This window comes from Toxotes jaculatrix, chromosome 10 (genome assembly GCF_017976425.1).
Source record: "Toxotes jaculatrix isolate fToxJac2 chromosome 10, fToxJac2.pri, whole genome shotgun sequence".
NCBI classification, from domain to species: Eukaryota; Metazoa; Chordata; class Actinopteri; family Toxotidae; genus Toxotes; species Toxotes jaculatrix.
Window position 1 is genome coordinate 18271653 of NC_054403.1, and position 19565 is coordinate 18291217.

At 41.4% G+C, this 19565-nt stretch overlaps 1 protein-coding gene across 5 annotated transcripts in view; it reads left to right on the top strand.

Annotated features, from left to right (window-relative positions):
• Positions 1–1004: 1004 nt before the first annotated feature.
• atp11c (ATPase phospholipid transporting 11C) overlaps positions 1005–19565 on the top strand; it is a 37775-nt gene continuing 19214 nt past the window's right edge. For all 5 annotated transcript variants that reach the window (XM_041047627.1, XM_041047628.1, XM_041047629.1 and 2 more), the window contains exons 1-3: positions 1005–1543; positions 14493–14612; positions 16034–16123. In XM_041047627.1, coding sequence (XP_040903561.1) covers positions 1517–1543; positions 14493–14612; positions 16034–16123 — 237 coding nt within the window. In that variant the 5' untranslated portion in view covers positions 1005–1516. The remainder of the gene's footprint in view (positions 1544–14492; positions 14613–16033; positions 16124–19565) is intronic.

Below are 19565 nucleotides of genomic sequence, written 5' to 3' on the forward strand. Positions count from 1 at the left end.
GTTATTCTCTCTGCTAATATAGAGCTAGAGGTAAGAAGTGAGATTTCATGTTTGACTTTTGATGAGTTAAGAGAGCCGCAATCTTCCATTACTGGATTTGCTATGTTTTTTTTATATGCCTTCACTTCAACTCATCAAGGATTATTGCCAAAACAAAAAGATCCTATCACATTATTATTGCTGTGTTAACGTTTCTGCCAAGTTACAGATGAGTTGGCACAAAGCTGTGTGTTAGACATTAGACCAATGAGTCAGAAAACAGTTAAAGGTCCCTGTTGACTGATTCAGTCTTAACAAAACAAGAGCTGATGGGATATTTGGTGTTACAGATCATAAATCAGGATATTTTCATTATTGTCTCACAACTCAATTTCATGAACTTACAGCTAGGGTTTAATCTTTTACAAATTATTTCACCCTTTTAACATTGCAACTGCTAAACCTGAAAGCACAAAATCCTTCTCATACTACAGAACAAGGTTAAGTTCAATGCTGAAAACTCTAAATTCTCTCTAAATGGACCTGCAAATGTCATGGAATATTTGTCATGGAGTATTATTTTGATGAATAATTAAACTACTATATAGGCTGCAGTGTGATGGGTAGTACCATGAACTGATTTCATAGTTGTTTATAAAGGATTGTCTGTTGTATATGTTCCCCAACAGCTGTATCTTTAGGTTGTGCTGAGATATTTGTATAACATCCAGCTAAAGCTTATTATCCATCGTTCTATTGTACAGGTCGGGCTGTCATTCTAGAAAATCCCATCTGAATCTTCTATCCAGAGAGGAAATGTATACGAGGGCTCTATTCAGTGCTCAATAACCCCTGAAGTGCAGTCACAAACTGCCACTACTGTCATGTCCCACTCTTCCACAGAAGACACACAAGGAATACAGAAACGTTTGTAGTGCCAAACAAAACTCAGACCACATTACCCACAATGCATTGTGGGCGAGAGTCGCCGCACCTTCGCCGGGTGGAGCTTGTGAACGTGGGAACGTTTGTGGGTTGCTGCTGGTTGCTGGAGTGAAAATTGTTTGACAGTGAGGTGAGGGGACCCGTGCACAGTGACTGATAAGAGAAGTAAGTTGTTTTTTTCGGCGTGTCGGTGCGCAGTTTCCGAGTCAACGCGGAGGCTGACGTGAGAGCGACAAATGGTTTGTACGAGTCTCAGCAACAGGGCGCAGAGCGAAATGTCAGCGACTGTTTCAGCCTTGGGCACGGGGAAGCGCGACTAGTCCACCGCAACGCGGAAAATATTCAGGAGGGAGAGAATGCGAATGGTGCGAAGATACCGAAATCAAACAAAATGGAAACGATGTAGCGTCGCTGCGGCATTTCATATAGCTAGAACTAACGTTAGAGTAGAGAGTAGATAGCTAAGGAGCTAGCGCGTTAACTAACATACATGTAAAGTTATTCCCCGGAGAAGCCGAAGCAGAGCCCGGAGGCGTGTGTTGAATCAGAAGAGTTCACCAGTGTTGCAAAATCGAAGAAGATAAACAAGAAGATGCTAAGAAGAAGACTGAACCGTTTGGTATGTGTGCTTGGCATCAGCACCACACACATACACACACAGACACACACACACACACACACACACACACACACACACACACACACACACACACACACACACACACACAGAGTTAGCTTATGACATCCAGCTACTCTTGCTAGCGTTTTAAACCGTTGGGATTCTGCCCTTACAGAAGGTGGGCTGGCTTTGTCAGTAATTTCCTTTTCGCTGGAAGTGCGTGAGAAGCTCGATGGCTTTCAGCAAACTGTTACTTCTCACAGCCTGACAATGCGAAACAGCTGTTCCACCCTCGTTTCGTGGCTTTCGCTTGTTGGTTAGTCAGTTTGCTAACTGCTAACTAAGGCAAGTTCTTGCCAGCCAGGAAGTCACGACAGATGTAAGCTCATGTTAGCTGAACTCATTGGAGTCCTGAAACTACACTCTCAGGTCACCAGCGGGGATTGTTGTGTTGCATGCTTGTTTTCCAACATGCAAACTCACCTTCTTTACACAAATCATCAAATGGACAGTGAACACAACGTGCCACCTGCGTGCCTTCCTGCTTCCAGAGCTTTTCTCTGGGGTCTCAAATGCTTCTTAAAGATGATTATTTGCTGCTTTTCAGTGTTTTTTTATTCTTTTAAATATATCTTTTATCTTTTAAATATTCTTTTAAATGAATATCTCAGTTTGGACTGTTGCCCGGAAAAGCAGGTTGTAATTGTGCTGCCTTTGCTTTATTCTCTAATGTTACTGTATATCCAGCCACTGGATTTGTTCAGCACAAGAAGTTGATATTTTGCCAACAACAAACTGCTTGGACATCATATTTCACGATTGGCCAGTTTAATGCTTACCCCTTTAAAGTTCATCCATTGGTTTCATGGCCCTTCATACATTAATCAGTCATGAGTGAGCTACCTGAAAGTGGAGTAACTATCTGCAAGGCCAGGTTTATAAATGCTAAACCGCTTTTACTGCCTCTTTATCGTCCACTTATGCACCAGTAACCTGTTGTCACCAGTGGGTTGAATCCCCCACAGGCTATCTGAGCAGTATAGATACCGACAGTGAATAAGGAGAAGCAATATAATAATTATAGTGCCTGACCCTCCTCCTGGTCTCTCTGTAAGTGTTGCCAGGTCAGCTGATTTTCCTGCTTCTGGAGAGGATTGCTGCTATAATTTCTCCTCCATGTGAGCTGTAAATAATATTTTGTGCGGAGCAGCCAGCCACAGTGTCATTGATGCACACAGTGCCGTTATCTCTCGCTCTGGCTCTCTGCCTCCTGATTCACACCACCCTTCCCTTGCCGATGGGAGGTACATGTGCATCATGAAGAGGGAGAAAGATAGAAAGGGGGGAGAGAGTGAATGCTCATAACCAAAGACGCTGAGGAGGCTTCGTGTGTCTCACTTGACTCTCCCACTATGATGCACTGTGCCACTAAACCCTGAGTGTGTCTTTGGAAAATCATTAAAGATGGCTGTGGGAATGATTGGGGCTGGGCTTTTCATCAGGGGGGAATCTCCAGAGGTTCCAATGCTCTGACAGGAATGCAAAATCACACAGTCGCCTTTGATGTTCGTTCAAGCCCTTGAAGGCAGCAGTGTGATCTGTGAGAGGTGGAGCCTGGCGAAAATGTGATAGTATTCATTGAGGGAGCCCCTGCCTTGACTGCAAGGAGAACAGTACTGCCACATGAAAACACCATCACCCAGGCAGCACCTCAGTATCTTTTTTTTGCACCAGGGTAACCAGTGGGCCTCCTCCAATTCACTGGACTTGGTTGAAATCACACGCAAAGTTTTTATATTTTGACTTTGCTCAGTAGTGGTGTACACCCCAGCTCCTGTAAAGTGGATCAGTCCTTCACAACCCAGTAAGAGGATGGAAGCTCGACAGGTGCTCCTACCCTGTGCACACGGACATAAACAGAGCTTTTTTGTGTTGGGGTTATATGATAGTAGAGCTTAGCGCTAAAACAATAAGGCATATTAGTTGATGATGAAAATAATCATTAGTTGCTGGCAGCCCTAGAAAATGGTTACTTGAAAAAAAAAGATTTTAAAAAATGCCAAGTTAACTGCCATGGTTGCAATTCATGTTTCCTGTGTGAAGTATAACATGCTAAAGTTGGTTTTTATTTGTCGCATGCTAAGTAGTATTGCAAGTAGAAATGCATTTTATTGGCAGCCTCTTGAGGTTTTTTAGTCATAAGCCATACAACCCTTAAATATTATAATGTGTTTTTTTGATTCCTAAGCACTCTACTGATGTCATAGTCTTTGACACTTAAACTGTTCATTTCAGTAAGACAGAATGTCTTTGATGCCATGAGGTTTGTTTTTCTTGTGGCCTGGAATAGCTTTGAAGTACACCTTTGGAGGATAAGGTCTTGTTTGAAGGAGCTGGGGGTTCCCCATGTACCTCTCTGGTGTGGTAATTCAGTTGTGTTTTAAGGCTTGTGTAGTGAAATATGAAAGATTTTCTACCCCTGCTTGAGGTGCAGCACCAGTGTGCCGGGCTCAGTCTGTCTCATCTGTCTCCACTTGACTGTGAACCAAGCGCTAGTAAACAGGCCCTTACCTTGCAGGAAATGATGTTAATGTGTGAGGGGTTTGAAGGACTGCATGTCAGATGCATTTGAAAAAACCAGGGCTCTGCAAACCTGTTTCTCAGGTCAGCTAAGAGCACCCAAACCTGTGTAAACCTGCATGCGCTCACAAACACAACTAGGCCTATGGGTAAACCAAGCTGACATGCACACAGACCACACACCTCTGCACAGTAAAATAATTTTGTACAAACATTTTTTGTTTACGTAAACACAAGGTTAAATATATTTTCAGAGACTTTATCTGGTTTTACTCTTTCCAAGGGAAGCTCATGTTTTGTTAGCAATAATAAAGGTAACATTTTACCTGCTGCTTTACATTACAGTACTTCCATCTGATATGCAAGTATTTGCGCAATGAGTCTAATATTCAGCATTATGAGCACTCAGTAAGATCAAGCGTACCTCATGCTTTTATCATTTCTGTATTTTGGTTTTGCTGCATTATCTACCCTGCTCCAAATGTAATTTTGTACTGCAGTGAGGTGCAGTCTTGCTTTTATATATTCATGTCTGTGATCAGTGGCACCTGTTGGAAACACATTTGCTTTTATTATCTGATGAGATACAAGAGTCCTCAAACAGAGTTGTTGCTCTTGAGTGAACAGTTAGATGAAGACTGCATCTTAAGGCCACACACCATACAAGACATGTAGGGCCATCTGATTTATCAGGCTCATTTGATTAGGAAAGATGCGTATTGATTAGAGCTGTGCTCAGTTTTGCCACCATTACTCTTGCACTGTGAACTGGCTGGCGAACAGAATTGCTTACACTGATTTTTTTTTTCTCTTCCTTCCTCCCTCCGTCTGATCTCCCGCACTATGCCCAGTAATGGCAAACCGGCCAAAGGAGCTCATCTGCAACACACAGCAGGATAATAAATATATTTAGTGTGGTGAGGGAGGCAGTGTGAAGGAATAAATGGCTGGCTCTGGGATAGCGGGGTGATGAAATATAGTGGGGGAGTCCAGAAAGTCCTGCGTGACTCAAATCCGAGAAGCTGGAGTGAAATCAGGGGGTGGACCTGTAGCCTCTTTGCACCTCTCCATCTCTTGGACACCTAATGGACACACTCTTTCAGGCCTCCTGTATTGGTTAGCATTGGAGTGGGCGGTTCAGGTTGGATACAAGGGGACCATGGATGGCTTTTTGTGGCAATTTTCCACTTCCTTTTAAAAGCTAGGTTGAATTCTCAGTTTGTACTTCTAAATAATTCAGATTGCCTCATTTATTTTGAATTCTCCTCACATCGCTCCTCCCTCTCCTGACCCGTGTATCCTTGCTGAGCTAGTGGCACTCGAAATGCATCCTTGTCATCCATATATGTATAAAGACTCATCCAGATATTTTCTCTGCCATGCTCCAAGTCTAGCATTACTCAGAGCATTCGCAGTGAGATGTGAAGAGAATGCTGAGATGTGTGGGGGGATGTTTTTTTTTTTTGTTTTTTTTTTTTGTGTGTGTGTGTGTGTCTGTGTCTCACTCTCTGTGTTTGAGCACAGAAAGAGGAGAAGAGACGGCAGCATCTGTGATGTTTCGTCATCCCGGTTTTTCATTGTCACCTGAAATGATAGGGTACTTGCTGACACAGAGAAGGGGAACAGCAGAGACCATGTGAGGATTTAACGAGCGCTGAAAGACATACGAACGTACACCCACCCACACACGCTTGCATGAACACCTAGGTTAAGCAACAGCCTACAATGATTATCTGCACGGCAAACTCCCAGCTAGGCAGCAGGCGGTATTGCTCAGTCACAGGGAGAAAAATGTGTCTTCTTAATGTGGTCACAGTTCAGTGGGAGAAAATGCTTGGTGAGAAAAACCTAACTCAAATCAAACATGCCCTCTGAGCAGAGGAAGGAAAGAGCCACATTGATTTTTGCCATTAGTCTTGTTGCCCTCCTATGCAGGATAAGGATAATTAATTGAATAGCAATTACAGCCAGTGTAGCCCGGTACATTATTAAAGATAATGTCATCAGTGGGGCTGTAGCTGAGATGGAGATTTTTAAAGCTTGTCAGCATTAGGGTGTACTGCAAATGCCTTTTTGTTGGTATTGCATGGCTCTCTGCCAGACATGATAGGGCGGGGGGTGGGGGATGTGAAAGCAATTGTGGTGTTGTGTAGTTTAGTTAAGTTACAACCCATATGCAACATGGAACAAGCAGCTTGATCGAGCACCTTCATCTAAGTAGCGGAATCTGGTGATTTGTCGCACAAACACATACAAAAACAGAGTACAGAGAATATGTGCACTTGGCTGGAAACACCATACTCCATTTATGGCTATACCACTTTAAATTCTCTTTAATTATAGATTAAAGTGTGACTAGGCTGCAGCTTGAAATGTGCTCACTTTTCCCGGTCTTAAAACACAAAGTGTGGGGGTTTTCTCCATAAGAACCCTCAAAAATAATCCACTTTTGTCATTCTCTCCAGGACTTACTGAGCTAACTTGCCTGGAGGATGGTGGCTATGGGGACAAAGTTCAAGCGGGAGAAGGAGGAGTAACATGTAATCTTAAGACCAAAACCAAAGCCTCAGTAAATGAATGCGTTAAGACTATAAACCAGTTAAAATATAACTTGCCTAGTGAATGCAAGAGTTGTTCTCTAATTTCTTTTGTGACGTTTAGGCTACATTTCTGTTTGCTGTTTTGTCTTTGTAAGGCTCTGTCTTGAGCAACTACTTTCCTCAGATATGTGAATGACCACAGACCTCTGTCAGCATTGAGTGACTTGCTTAAACATTTCCTGTTGTAATTTCTTTGTGTTCCTCTACATTTGTTTTTTGTTGTCTCTGGTTTCAAGTAATAGCTGAGGTAGACTCGTCACAGCCCTCAATAGTTTCCCACCAAAGACCGGCATTGTTTGTATGAACATTAACCTACATAAACCTCTGAGCTGTTCATTCTTTAGGTTGGGGGGAAGTCTTTTCATTTTATGGCCACTTGTTGCCTAGTCACAAAATACCAGTGTCCGTTTTTATATGTGAGACATTTCAAAAGGTGTCATTATGACTACAGACATTGCAAAAACTATTTAGCACATGTGTCTGCAGCTTTTTGAAGCGGCCAAATGATTGAGGAAGCAGCTCCCAGCGCGAGGTCTAGATGAGTTTCCCCTCCTCCCCATTGTCGAGGGACCCAGTGTAATGTAGGCCAGTACCGGCTCATGGTACAGTACACTCTGTGTCTTGTACAGCTGCAGGGATGCTAGTAGAACAATGAGCCTTTGCCTATCCACAACAGCTCCTTAGGATCAGCCCTCAGTTCAAGTTGGACTGTTATCACTCTGTGGGGCTATTCATGACTGTGTGCAAACAGAGGAGAGAGGAGAGAGTAGCCTCTGAAATGGGGTCTGTAGACTATGCCATAGGCCAAGTGTTGTGAATCCGTTGCCAAGGTGAATCCATGATGGAGGTAACTCCTGTTATAGCTTCACTATGAAGTAATGACTCTGCCTTGATTTGGTAGCCTTTTGTGTAATACTGTTGCTAATGAATATTAATGTGCTTTTTTTTTGAGAAAGAAAGATGCTCTATTGGTTAACTAAAGTGATGTACGTTGAGGTCTGTAGCATTGTGCCAAACTCTGTTCGGTTGTCAACATACTGCATTGAAGCAATAGGGAACTTTGGAAACAGCAATGTTAACAGTAAGTCTTGTAATTCCTCTTTTACCAATCCAAAATGGTATTCATGTTAGATGTATACTGTTTTTTTTTTTATCCACACTGGGAGGATGTCTTAAACACATTTTCATTCTTTTTTTATCTTTATTTAATAAGTGAGCTTTATCTGAATATGCTTCATAGGTCTTGTTCAGCAACACCTTCAATATTAGTTTTTTTCTGACATTTTAAGGAAAGGAGGTGATTATTTGCAGTAATTTAATAATTATTTGCATTATCTGCAGTAATAAACAAGTGGGTAATTTAGGAATTGGCTATATTGCATTTTTTAACAAAACATGAACAGCTCCTCTTCAAATGTTAAGAATATCAAAGAGCATTTGTTCTCGTTGCTGTTCAAAAATATCTAAAAAGTGATCGAAGTGTGCGCTCAACCCAAAGATTTATGGGGTTGGGTCGCTGATGATGTACATTGATCTGTTAATGGTATTTCTTATATATTTAGATATATAGAGGGAAGGCTAAAGAAAACTGGAAAAGAAAATGTCATAAAGTGCCATTCTAACTTGACAATGTAGTATAAATAATGGTTTAAAATTTTAACATTATTTTCCTATGCATCAGTATGGTCCTATTCTGTGGAATAAGCTTGTTATATTAGGCTAGAATTATTTTAAAAAAGATTGATGAAGTCACTTAAATACAACAAAGACTTTTTGTGCTGAAATAAGATCAGTCCATGTGAAATAGCTTTCCTAAGATCTAATTTGTAGCACAGGAAATGCAACAAAGATGTGAGTACTTCTTAAAGTAATTGTGGAGACAAACTTTTAATTTTTGTTTGATCTTAATGTGACTTTGTGCTATATTTTCTTCAAAAGAAGAAGCCGAGGCAGTGAGCACTTGGATGTGTAATCAAAACTGAGAGAGTTACAATTAGTGAGACAGAGTGAGCATGCTGGAAGAGGACAGGCTGGTGGTCTGACAAGAAAGAGAGAGGGAGAATGAAAGACAGGCAAGTGCCAGATAAGAGTCCTGCAGTGACTAACAGCATTGACTCAATGCGTGCAACTTTCCTCTTGCATTCAAACATTCATCTCTCAACTCTATTCAGCCTGTCATAACAGCAACTTTATGTTGCTGTTAGGCTGTTTTTACTGTTGTCATCAACATTTCTTTTCACGGTTGACTGGAGGTTAGGCATTTGCCCTGGCGTTTATTCATTCCATTACTCTCAGAATACCATTTGATCTTTAGGTCTGCATTTACCTTAACGTTGTGGATCTTCTCTTAGGGCTTTCATTTTAAGGTTTCTCTTCTATGAGGTGTGAGGAAAAAACTGCTAATAGGTGCTGCACTAAAAGGCAGATAAGGTTGACCTGTAATGAATCTACTTAAAGTGAGAGCAACATCATAAAACCTGATAGGGCAGATAAGATACAGCTGGAGCAGATATTATTAAGTCATTGGATATGATAAAAGACTGAGACACACACACAGAGTCCACTCTTCTCATGTACTAGTGAATGAGGCTGTATGCAGAAAAAACTGTAGTAACAGTTTTGCGCAGAGAATTACATTAAATAGATATTAAGCTGAAATGGGAACATGGACTTAATAGTGAATCTTCCGTTCTCAGTGTACTGTAGAGTGTTATTACTACACATGCAGAACATAGAAAAGTACAAGTCTACATTGCTTTCTCTTCTTCTCACAGCTCCTTCACGTCTCATTAAGTGTGTTTTAAGTGTATTTCCTGAGTGCTTTTTTTAAGCTTTCTGTACTGAATGTGCTTGGTGTTTTTGGCCTCTGTTATGAAACCACAAGAGCAGACTGATCAAAACAAAACTCACTCTAAAGCTACTGTATTCTTGTGGGCTTACTTTTTTTCAATTTGCTTCAGCACTTTTGTAAAAATGAGTTACAGCATCAATTTTGTTTGACCACAAAGTGTAGTTGTGTCAGGGTAAATAATACTGACTGTGCCACTGTCACACCTGCTGTCACGAGCCTTGTTGTCATCATTTGCTGTTTGCTTAGAGGTGCTTGTCAGATTAACTTACTTGACACCAAACACGCCTCGTATGGAGATACACATGTAAGCTGTCGGACCCAAACTTCAGTTAAACCTTGAGGCCAAGCTTAACAACTAAACATGCAAACATCAGAACACACTTTGCTGTCCAGAGCAGCCCTGAGAACCAGAACCGCTCACTGTATGTTCTCTGACAGACTCACAGGCCATAAATGACAACATGTTTATGTCAGCGAAGAACGGCTGCGTCAAAGGAAACTCGATTTGAAGTTCCGCTCAGTGATTCACATATTGATGTAACCTAGACAATGATATGTGGCTAACTTAAAAGAGGTTCAAAACTCTAGGGACTCACTGGTTAGTGGTGATCTCCAAGGATGAAAACAGTAGTTGTACGTGTGTCTTATGGTGTGAAATATGTGAGTAATGTGAATCATCACACTACAGCAGGTATTCCTTCATACCACCGCGTCTAAGTATTGGTTTGGTTGGGTTATTTTTATTACTGAAACTATTACTTGATTTAATGATTAACTGAACAACAGCAAACTAATCGTCAGCTATTTTGACAGTTGATGTCATTAGAGTCATTTTTCAAGTAAAAACCTCAAACATTTTCTCAAATGTGTGAAATTGCTTTTTTCCTATTTTTAAATTTATAAATGTGTGTGTGTGTGTGTGGGTCACCTGCTCATCTGAGTAACTGCCCCAGCCCAGACTACTTACACTGGAAGTGCTGAAATGTTTTCAGGCTGAGATGAGGCTGAAACAATAGAAGTCAACTGATGCCACACATAATGCTCTTTATATCAAGTGACTACAATCACCTGCGCAGTGCATTTCCCCTGCAGTAAATATTACATTACTTAAAAATTTCAGTTTTTAAAATTTTTTTATTCTTATGCTAGTTGTTTGTCTACGTCATTTATATATAAAGAGGAGTTATAATTCAAACAACACCACGGACTACAGGACCAGAAATGACCAGAGTTCAATCAACACCTCTCTGATACAGTTCCTTTAAAAATATATATAATTGAAATTACAATTTAAAACCTTTCACAAAGATTGCACTGTCAGAAAATGACTGTTGTAATGGATTGTGTTACAGTGATCAGGGCCTTTTAATTTTCTGGTTACCCGTGTGTCTGTTCAGCTAACAGCATGCAGATTGTGACAAAGCGGGATAGTTAGTGAATGGTGAGATGGTGTGACGGGACGCAGTGTCATCAGACCCGAGTCATCATTGGGAGTTTGGCAGAGGCTGAATGCTGTCTTATATTCCACCCTGCTCTCGGTGGAGCACCTTTCTCCCCCATGTCCCAGGCCGTGCTCATTTCACAATGTGTGCATAATTTAATTTAGAGCATAATTCAATGTAAAGTTTCAGGCACACTCAATTCTCTAATGCACCATTTATTTCTGACTGAGCAATTAAATCTCAGCTCAATTGAGCATTGGATGTTTGCTTTATTGATCGCCATCCAGGTTTTGAAGCTGATGCTTTTACATTAAGGATGAAGCCACTTTGGTATTGACATACTGGCGCTTGACTCTTGGCCACTTTTGCCTTACTTATGTGTGTGGCCTTTAGCGCACTATTTTGGAGATGAGCATTGCGATCACGCAACAGCTTAAAAATAAGGTGGGCCCTGTGGTCTGACTCTCATTATATTTTACAGTGAATCCGCCACTAAATCAATGGCTGTTCAATAGTTCTTTTCTTATCTTTAGGACCCCAGGGCATGGACTATTTCCTCATTTTATTTAGAATCTCATTTTTATCATGAGCTATGTGTGTGGAGGCGCCAACATTTCTTTTTGAAAATTGTCACTGAGGCCCAGAGCTTCCTTATGTAGGTCGCTGTGTTGCTTTTGAGCAACAGTGTTGGCTTAGTTGACATGAAGACCAGTGTTTGTTTATTTGATAGGTCTGCAGCCTTGAAACTGTGCATTAACATGACTCCTGTGAATAATCACTCCTAAAGAGATGGGTACAGGTGAATTGGCGCTAGTGGAAGCCAGCCAACTAACACTGTTGACTGTCTGACCTGTAATTCTGAAGTGCAAGCCAGAGCCCTTTGCATGTCCTTTGACTCAAGCCTGATTTGGTTTTTAAATTGTTCCTTACTTGCAGTTTATGTTTTGTCTGCACAGCCCTTTGTACATAATTGGTTTTTCTGGTCCTACATTGTTTCCTAATGTTATATTAGTTGTTTGCACCATTAAATATCTGGAATACTGTTATTACATTTGTAAACAGCATTTTTCAGAGTACACAGAGGATGAATAACTTCCAGTAACACTGCATTCAAATAAATGAACAATGGTAGTCTAGGGGGTGTTCTTGGCTTACTGCTCCTCCTGGGGGCTGGTTGTTGTTTGAAATAGAAAACCTGGATGTGTTTGTGTCCTTGGATCCTGTTGTACTTCCTTTCTCTCACACTCTGTCTTCCTCCCACTCGCTTTCTCTCTCGCGCTTCATCCTCTGGCAGCCAGGTCCATCCGGTTGTGCTGAAGGAGTGTCAGTGTGTGCTGAGCGGGTAGGGGATGGTAGATTTGACAACCATACTGAGGTGTGAACGTGGCTGCTCATGCATAAGGGAGCATTATGTAAGCCTTTTGGCTCCCTTCTCTAGTCTGGACCGAAAAGATGATGGTAAATATTCCAGAGTTAAGGCAAAGAATTTAGTCTTTCTTTTTTTATTTGGCCATTAATTAGGCAAATTATTGCATTAGCTGGAGTTATGTTATCTGTGTTTCTGTGCCCACATGCATAAATTAGGTGTCCAAGTGTTTGAGGCTATTCTTTGATCTAACCTCTTGTCAGCAACAGACTTTGGGCAGCTTGCTGCCCAGGTGGCTGCAATTCACACGTTCCTTGGCGCCTGTCCAGGATCAGATGTTCATGGGGATCTGTCCCCTCAACCTACATGTTGCTGGCCTTTATATTAGATAAAGCAGGTCTCCTGCTGGCATAACCCTAATAATTTGCAGACATTGTAAATAGCTGCACAAGCTGAAATTGAGCTGAGGACACAACTGCATTTAAGAACTGGTGGGAACTTGAATTTGCTGATGGAAAAAAATATTCAGGTTGCACTGGTTTACATGCCTCAAGGTGACTTGGATGTTTGACTAAAAGCCACATCTCACTTTGAGCACAATTTAAACCTTGACAAAAGAACAAGGGGCAAACTGGTAAACAAGTATAAGGGATAGACATGTTTGTTTTAAAAACAAGAATGTTTGACAAATCACTTGTTTCAACTTTGAAGGTGGGAATAGTCTTTATCCATGGTGAGATAAGGAACATGCCTGATGACAAAAATTAAGACAAGGTGTAAGCAAATATGTTTGTAGTACCTCTTGCTGATCCAGTATACCAGCCTCTGGTTGTCCACCCCAAGCTTTGGGATTCCTTGTGCGTGGGATGTCAGGAAAGAAATTTAGGCCACTGAGAACACAGCGCAGGCCAAGTTTTCTAGACTAAACTTAGCCTTCTCAGGACAGAAAAAAATGGTGTGTGCTTGTGCTGCTGTGAGTTTGGATGCATAAACTTCCTCTTTAGTGACAGTAAATCATCTTGGTACCGTTGCATTGTTCTGATATTCTGAATCAATATTAGCATACTACTGACCTTATCAAACAGACTGGGTAACAGCCAGATAGTACCAATTCACATTAAATCCAATTACTTAGCCACTATTGTTGTTAAAGTTGTAAAAGTACAGCTTGCTAACTTTTTTAGAAAAATATAAGTGAACATGCCACAAGCCTGAAAAGAATGTTCATGTATGAATGACTTCACTTATAGCTGATCCGTGATGTGTAGTTACGGCCTCAGGTACCTTCACCCACAGAAGAAGCAGTAAACAAAAAAAAAAGGAAAGGAAAAGGAAACCATTAATCATACTTACATTTCTTGCTTGGTGTTCCTCAATTCCCTTTTTTGGGTGCTCATTTATACTATTGTTCTTGAGATTTATGCAAGGAGAGCTCCTGTAAAGTTATGACAGCAACCTAGCTTCCCTGTTTACTTTGTGATTCACTCTACCTACCTTTTATGGAAGAGGAACGCTCTGGCCACCTCATATTGAGAGGAGTCCAGTGTGCCTCTGGCTCCTGACCCGGTTGCTGAAGTCTCTTGTGTGTATGTGTATGTGTGTGTGTGTGTGTGTGTGTGTGTACATATATCGCCCTGCCATCTGCATCACGACAAGGTAGCTCAGCCCGTAAATCTGAGCACAGCATTTTTCTCCTGGCTGCTTACATTTATTACTTGTTTATCATCGACGAGTGACCACCTGGGAGAGAAGAAATTAAGTTATAGTCCCCGCACAATCACCATTTTGGCCCGCTGACCCTTGTCATACTTTTCTTTGCCCCCTCTCTGAATTATTGGCTTGTGCTCAACAGTTTTCCAGTAGAGTGCTTCTCAAGTCTTTTTAATTTTCTGCACCACAGTAGAAATTCTAATCTTTTAATTCTTGACCTCTGAGTGGAATTTAGGGCTTCTAAGACTGGAAGTCTTTTTTTATTGCCACAAGAAATCCTTTGTAATCTTTGTGTGTTTGCTGCATCTGAAATAACAGTGCACCATAAAAAACTCTTTTCTTTTTCTTCTCATCTTTATCTCTTTCCATCTCCACCACACTCTGCTGCTTCCTCCTCTAGCTCGGTGGTGACGAGAGAAGAGTAGACAGTAGAACTATCTATGTCGGTCATCGGTCGGGCTCCACCAATGAGGCAATCATCCCACCCAAGTTCTGTGATAACAGGATTGTGTCATCCAAGGTAAGAAACACACTCATATGCATATGCCATGACTCAAGTCTGGCCATAAAGAAAGATGAAATTCTTATATCTCTGTTTGTTTCTCAGCTCCTCTGCATATTGAGTTCCAACTGCCTTCAAGGCATTTTTCTCCTCTTATCTAACACTTGGAATGCAAAATGAACTCTTGAACAGTCTTGAGCATCCTTATTTGTCTGTCAGGCGAGCACAGGGTGTGGCAGTGAAATACATGGGAACTATTAGCGTACTGGCAGTGTGAGCAATTCGGCTGTTTCCCCCTGGGCTCTGATAGACTATACCACCTCCCTTGCCTAAATCTCACCCCGCAGCCCTGTGTCAGCGGCCAACTCAGGCAGGTGCTGGCTGGCTGTCTTGTGGATATGAAGGGTGAAAGTGATAAGGAAAAGGAAGCGTTGTGAGAGTAAGACGGGAGTACGATTTATAGTGGTGCAGCGGGTCCCAGTGAGGATGGGCCAATCAATTGGCTCCTGCCAGTATGTCAGAGTAAACAGTCTTTAATTACCCCGGCTGTAGTGTTTATGCTTCTCCATGCCTCTGCTCTCCATCATCCTGTTGCTTTTGCACTCTGCAATGACCAATCTCCACCTCTCCTCTCTTGCTCTTGTTGCTACTGCACAACCACACTCAGGCACCCTCACCACCGCCACCCCCCTTTTCTCATTACTTTCACTCTCTTTTCTCTCTGGCAAAATGAGATGGGCCATTCTGCTGCCTCTGCATTTCAGTGCTCTCCCTACGCAGACATTCCCCTTCATAAACAGTGCCTTATTGCTGTTTCTGTGCAAATGTGTGTTTGTGAGTGTGTATGTGTGTGTGTGTATGCACGCATGTGTATGTATTTGTGTTTTCCACCCTGGTACTTTTGTAGCACAAAGTTACTAACAGGGTATTGTTGAGCCGTCTCCCAGGGATTTAAGCAGATAAAAGTGTCGCTTCAGTCCTGATGGTATCAGCAGTCACAGCCACCTAAAAAAGAACAAAACACACAGAAACAGTCGCCAGTCTGATAAGTTCATTGGCTCTGCATTCAAGGGTAGCCAAATTAAAGAGATAAATCGCTAATCTGAATCAATGGAATACCTGTGGTCCCCCAAGGGCCATCTCCCTAGGCAGTACAAAGAACACAGACTCCAAGCTATTGAAGTTGCCTTTCCTCTTCCCCTTCCTTAGCTCAGACAGAATACACATATGCAAGAGTCTGTGAATATGGAATGCCTCTAATCTCTCTCTCCCCTTGCCAAGCCTTTCTTTAACCTCCTTGTGTTCGGCTGGAAAACATCAGGTCTGAATGGACAAATTATGCAGGGAAATTATGCAGCAAAAACGAGTTCACTAAGGGCAATATCTGTTTGACTTCTCCCTGACTCACATGCATGTTTTTTCTCTCTACCCGCCCACAGTATACTGTTTGGAACTTTCTACCAAAGAACCTGTTTGAACAGTTTAGAAGAATTGCCAATTTCTACTTCCTTATCATCTTCCTGGTGCAGGTAAGGCTCTGTCAGTGTTCCAAATGAAACAAAGATAACAGTCTGTTTATCAATTTACGGCTGCCTTGTTTTGTTCTGTGACTTTGGAGCTGCTACAAATTCCCTTAATTCTTGAGCAGTGTGCATATGTGTGTACTTATATATACACAAAGACATACATGTTTGTACATATGTAAACACATACATTTGTAACTTTCACCCCGAAGAGAGTAAAAAAACAAAGGACTGAAGGTGCCCATTATCATAAGCTAATCTGTAGACTTTGTTTATGTATACATGTGCATACTGTATGTTTCACTTGCCCTGAGACAGGTGTACTCAATTTACTTCAAGATTAGGCATAAACATACATTAATACCACCTAGTTTTATCCAGTCTGATACATCTGAATTTGATAAGTACATTGTTACAAGGGTACATCTCTCTAAATAAGTGTCCATTTTAATTTGTTTGCAAGATGTCGGTAATTCACATCTTCCAACCTTGTTAGATCATGTGTAAACAAATTAATGGGGATTTTTTTATGGAGTTATCGCACCTTGGCTCATGAGTGTGTAAAGTATTTGTGGAAGTATTTTTCTTAGAAACAATTAATTAATTAATTACATGGTAGAAAGGATAAATCTGTTTTTGGAGTTGTTTTATTTTCATGTTCACTCAACCAAGAATCACATAGTTCATAGTATTGCAAAAAAAAAAAACCCACTTTGTCAAATGGAAGTATGTTTTTAATTGCATATCATTTTTATTGTCATTGCCTTTGTTATTCTGTGAAAAGAAAACAACTACCTTGTCTGATTTTTGTTGCTCACATATGATGATCTTAAAATTCAGTTTGCATGTCTGTCATTGCTAGCTTGTGTCGTGTGTGTTGCTCTATTCTCATAAGTGGAAACTGTGAGCTGGTGCTGACTAAAATGCATTGACTGGCATCCTTATTCCCCTGCTCCATGCTCTTACACGACCTTTCCTTTCCTCTCTCCTCTCTCCTCTCTCCTCTCTCCTCTCTCCTCTCTCCTCTCTGGGTTCTGGCAGCTGATGATTGGAGCAGAGAACAAAAAAAGAAAAGAAGATTTGTTGCATGCATCTGCTCTTGCTCCTCCATCATCCCTTTCTCTCTCTCTATCCCTTTTTCTGATCCATGAAGATGGAAACCTCCCTCTTTTTAGCAGTAACCTAAACTATGGTGGCAAACAGCCCTCTAGTATAAACAAGTGCTGGTATTGGGCCTGCTCAGGAGGGTTGAGCTTTCGCAAGTCGCATACTGACTAAATGAGCTCACAGAGTGACTGCTCCCAGAAGTGCAGCACTATACTTAACTGAAAAATATCTGTGTGCAGCTGTCACAAAGTAATTCCATCATTCGCAAGTCAATAGCGGATCAATTGCAGTGTTTATTTTTCCCCCGGCCCTCGTTCCCACCTGTATTTAAAGTTGACAGTCCAGCCTTTATTTTCCACTTCGTCTGGTTTAACTCTATGTCACCCTCAGCTAATGGATACAAGTGCTGCATTTTGAACAGTTGTGAGATAATGTGTGAAATTATCAGGAGCTAATGCAGTACACTTACTGTATGTGGGAGTAAACCACCAAACATGTTTGCATCACTCACACTAACTGCTTATTGTTGTGTGTTCGCACAAGGATTATCAGTGTGCAGTGTACAATGTTTGTGTGTACATTGTATGTATGTCTATGTGGTTGTGCATGTGATGTATGACTCAGTGGGTGTCCTGGGTTTGCTGATGGTGTTTACCCAAGCTGCAGCGTGGTTGGCGTTTCTCCACTAATCCAGCCTCTCTTGAGGGGCTCCTTATCCTAACCACTCAGTTTTTCCCAGCGTGCCATTATATCAGAGAGAGAAGATGAGAGAGAAACAGGTACACATACCCTGCATGCACTCATTTAGCACTCACATCTCACATACAGAAATAAACCTTCTTGTTTCCCCTGAGAGGCTTCATGCAAATATTCTACCAACAACCAAATGTCATGCATCCTCTAACTCTGACCTACCCTCCTTTTGTCTCCTTCTTTGTCATTTGTTCTCATTCTTTCTGTCTCTTTCTTCCTTTATTTCTCTCACACCCCCCCCATCTCTCTGCAGCGCCGCACTGCTGACGTCAGCAGCCAGGAAGCCCTCTGTACTTCTGAGTGCCACAAATAGACACAGGCTGATAAAAAAGCACCACTCTCCTATAAATAGCCCTGCATGTCTTTGCTTGAATTTGATCGAATGAGAATAGAGCACTGTGAGAGAGTAGGAGAAACAGTGATGATAGTGCAAGAGAGAAAAGGAGAGGGAGAATGAGAGGGTGAAGGGGTAGGAGGAAGCAAGGGCCCACAGCGCTGCCCTGGGACTCCAGGGACCTGCTGTCTGTTGCTCACTCTGACACACTTCCTCAGATGAAGGGCTTTGTGCTGCTCCGCTCTGCTGCTCTGATATCACACCAGCACATCAGCAGTAGCACATAGTTCACTTCTATTGCTGAATTTTTATTTTTTATTTTTTTTGGCTTTTCATTTGGTGCAGAGGAGAAAAGGTATTTGGCCATCAGGACGTTTGGTGGTGATTACTATGAATCGGTACAGGGGGAATTTTTTGTTGTTTTGCAGAACTAGAGCAGCTGAAGTTTTTGTGTAGGTGTTAGTATTTTTAGTAGTTTGCCGTTACAGTATTTTCAATAAGGATACTATTATTAAAGGGCAGTTATAACCCTTACCCTTTTCCGAAAATGATGGCTGTCCTTGATACTGTTACTACCTGTAAAGCCTGTCAAGTATTTTGAAAGTGTATTACTGTAGTGAAAGTTAAAAGAAAATACATTTTTAGCCTCATCGTTGATGAACAGATACCAAAAAAAGATGCCACCATAATTTGTCTCTTTTTATAGTCCTCTATTGAACAACTACTGTCAAAATTTTTATAGAAGTGCCAGGGAAATGTCGAAATCAAACAACATTTAGACAGGAAGTTAGCTTTTTGAAGCAACCTCTCCCTATGTTGTGGTCACCCTTTGACAAGTTTGGCCACGTGGCTGCTGCATTAGAGGGACACAATGTCCTCGGTCCTTCCTATTTTTTTTCTGTCATTAGGCAAATTTCAGTACACTCGGTGTGAATAAGAGGATGTGAGTTATCAGCTGATTATCTGTCACAATAAAGTGCTTGATCGCCTTCCTCCAGTGTTCACCACTTTCATGCTTAGGGTAAATACTATTATCTATTTTATTTACTTACAACGTTTTGTATGGCATTCTGGGTGAAGAGCAAAGTAAGAATTTCATTGTACAGGGAAACCTGTTTCCTTACTGTGCAAATGACAATAAACCCTTTGAATCTGAATCTTGAATCTTGAATATTCTGCTTTAAAGATGGCATGACCAGAGCTTTTCTCAAAAGGCATTAAATAATCCACTAGCTACATAGCCTATAGCAGTGT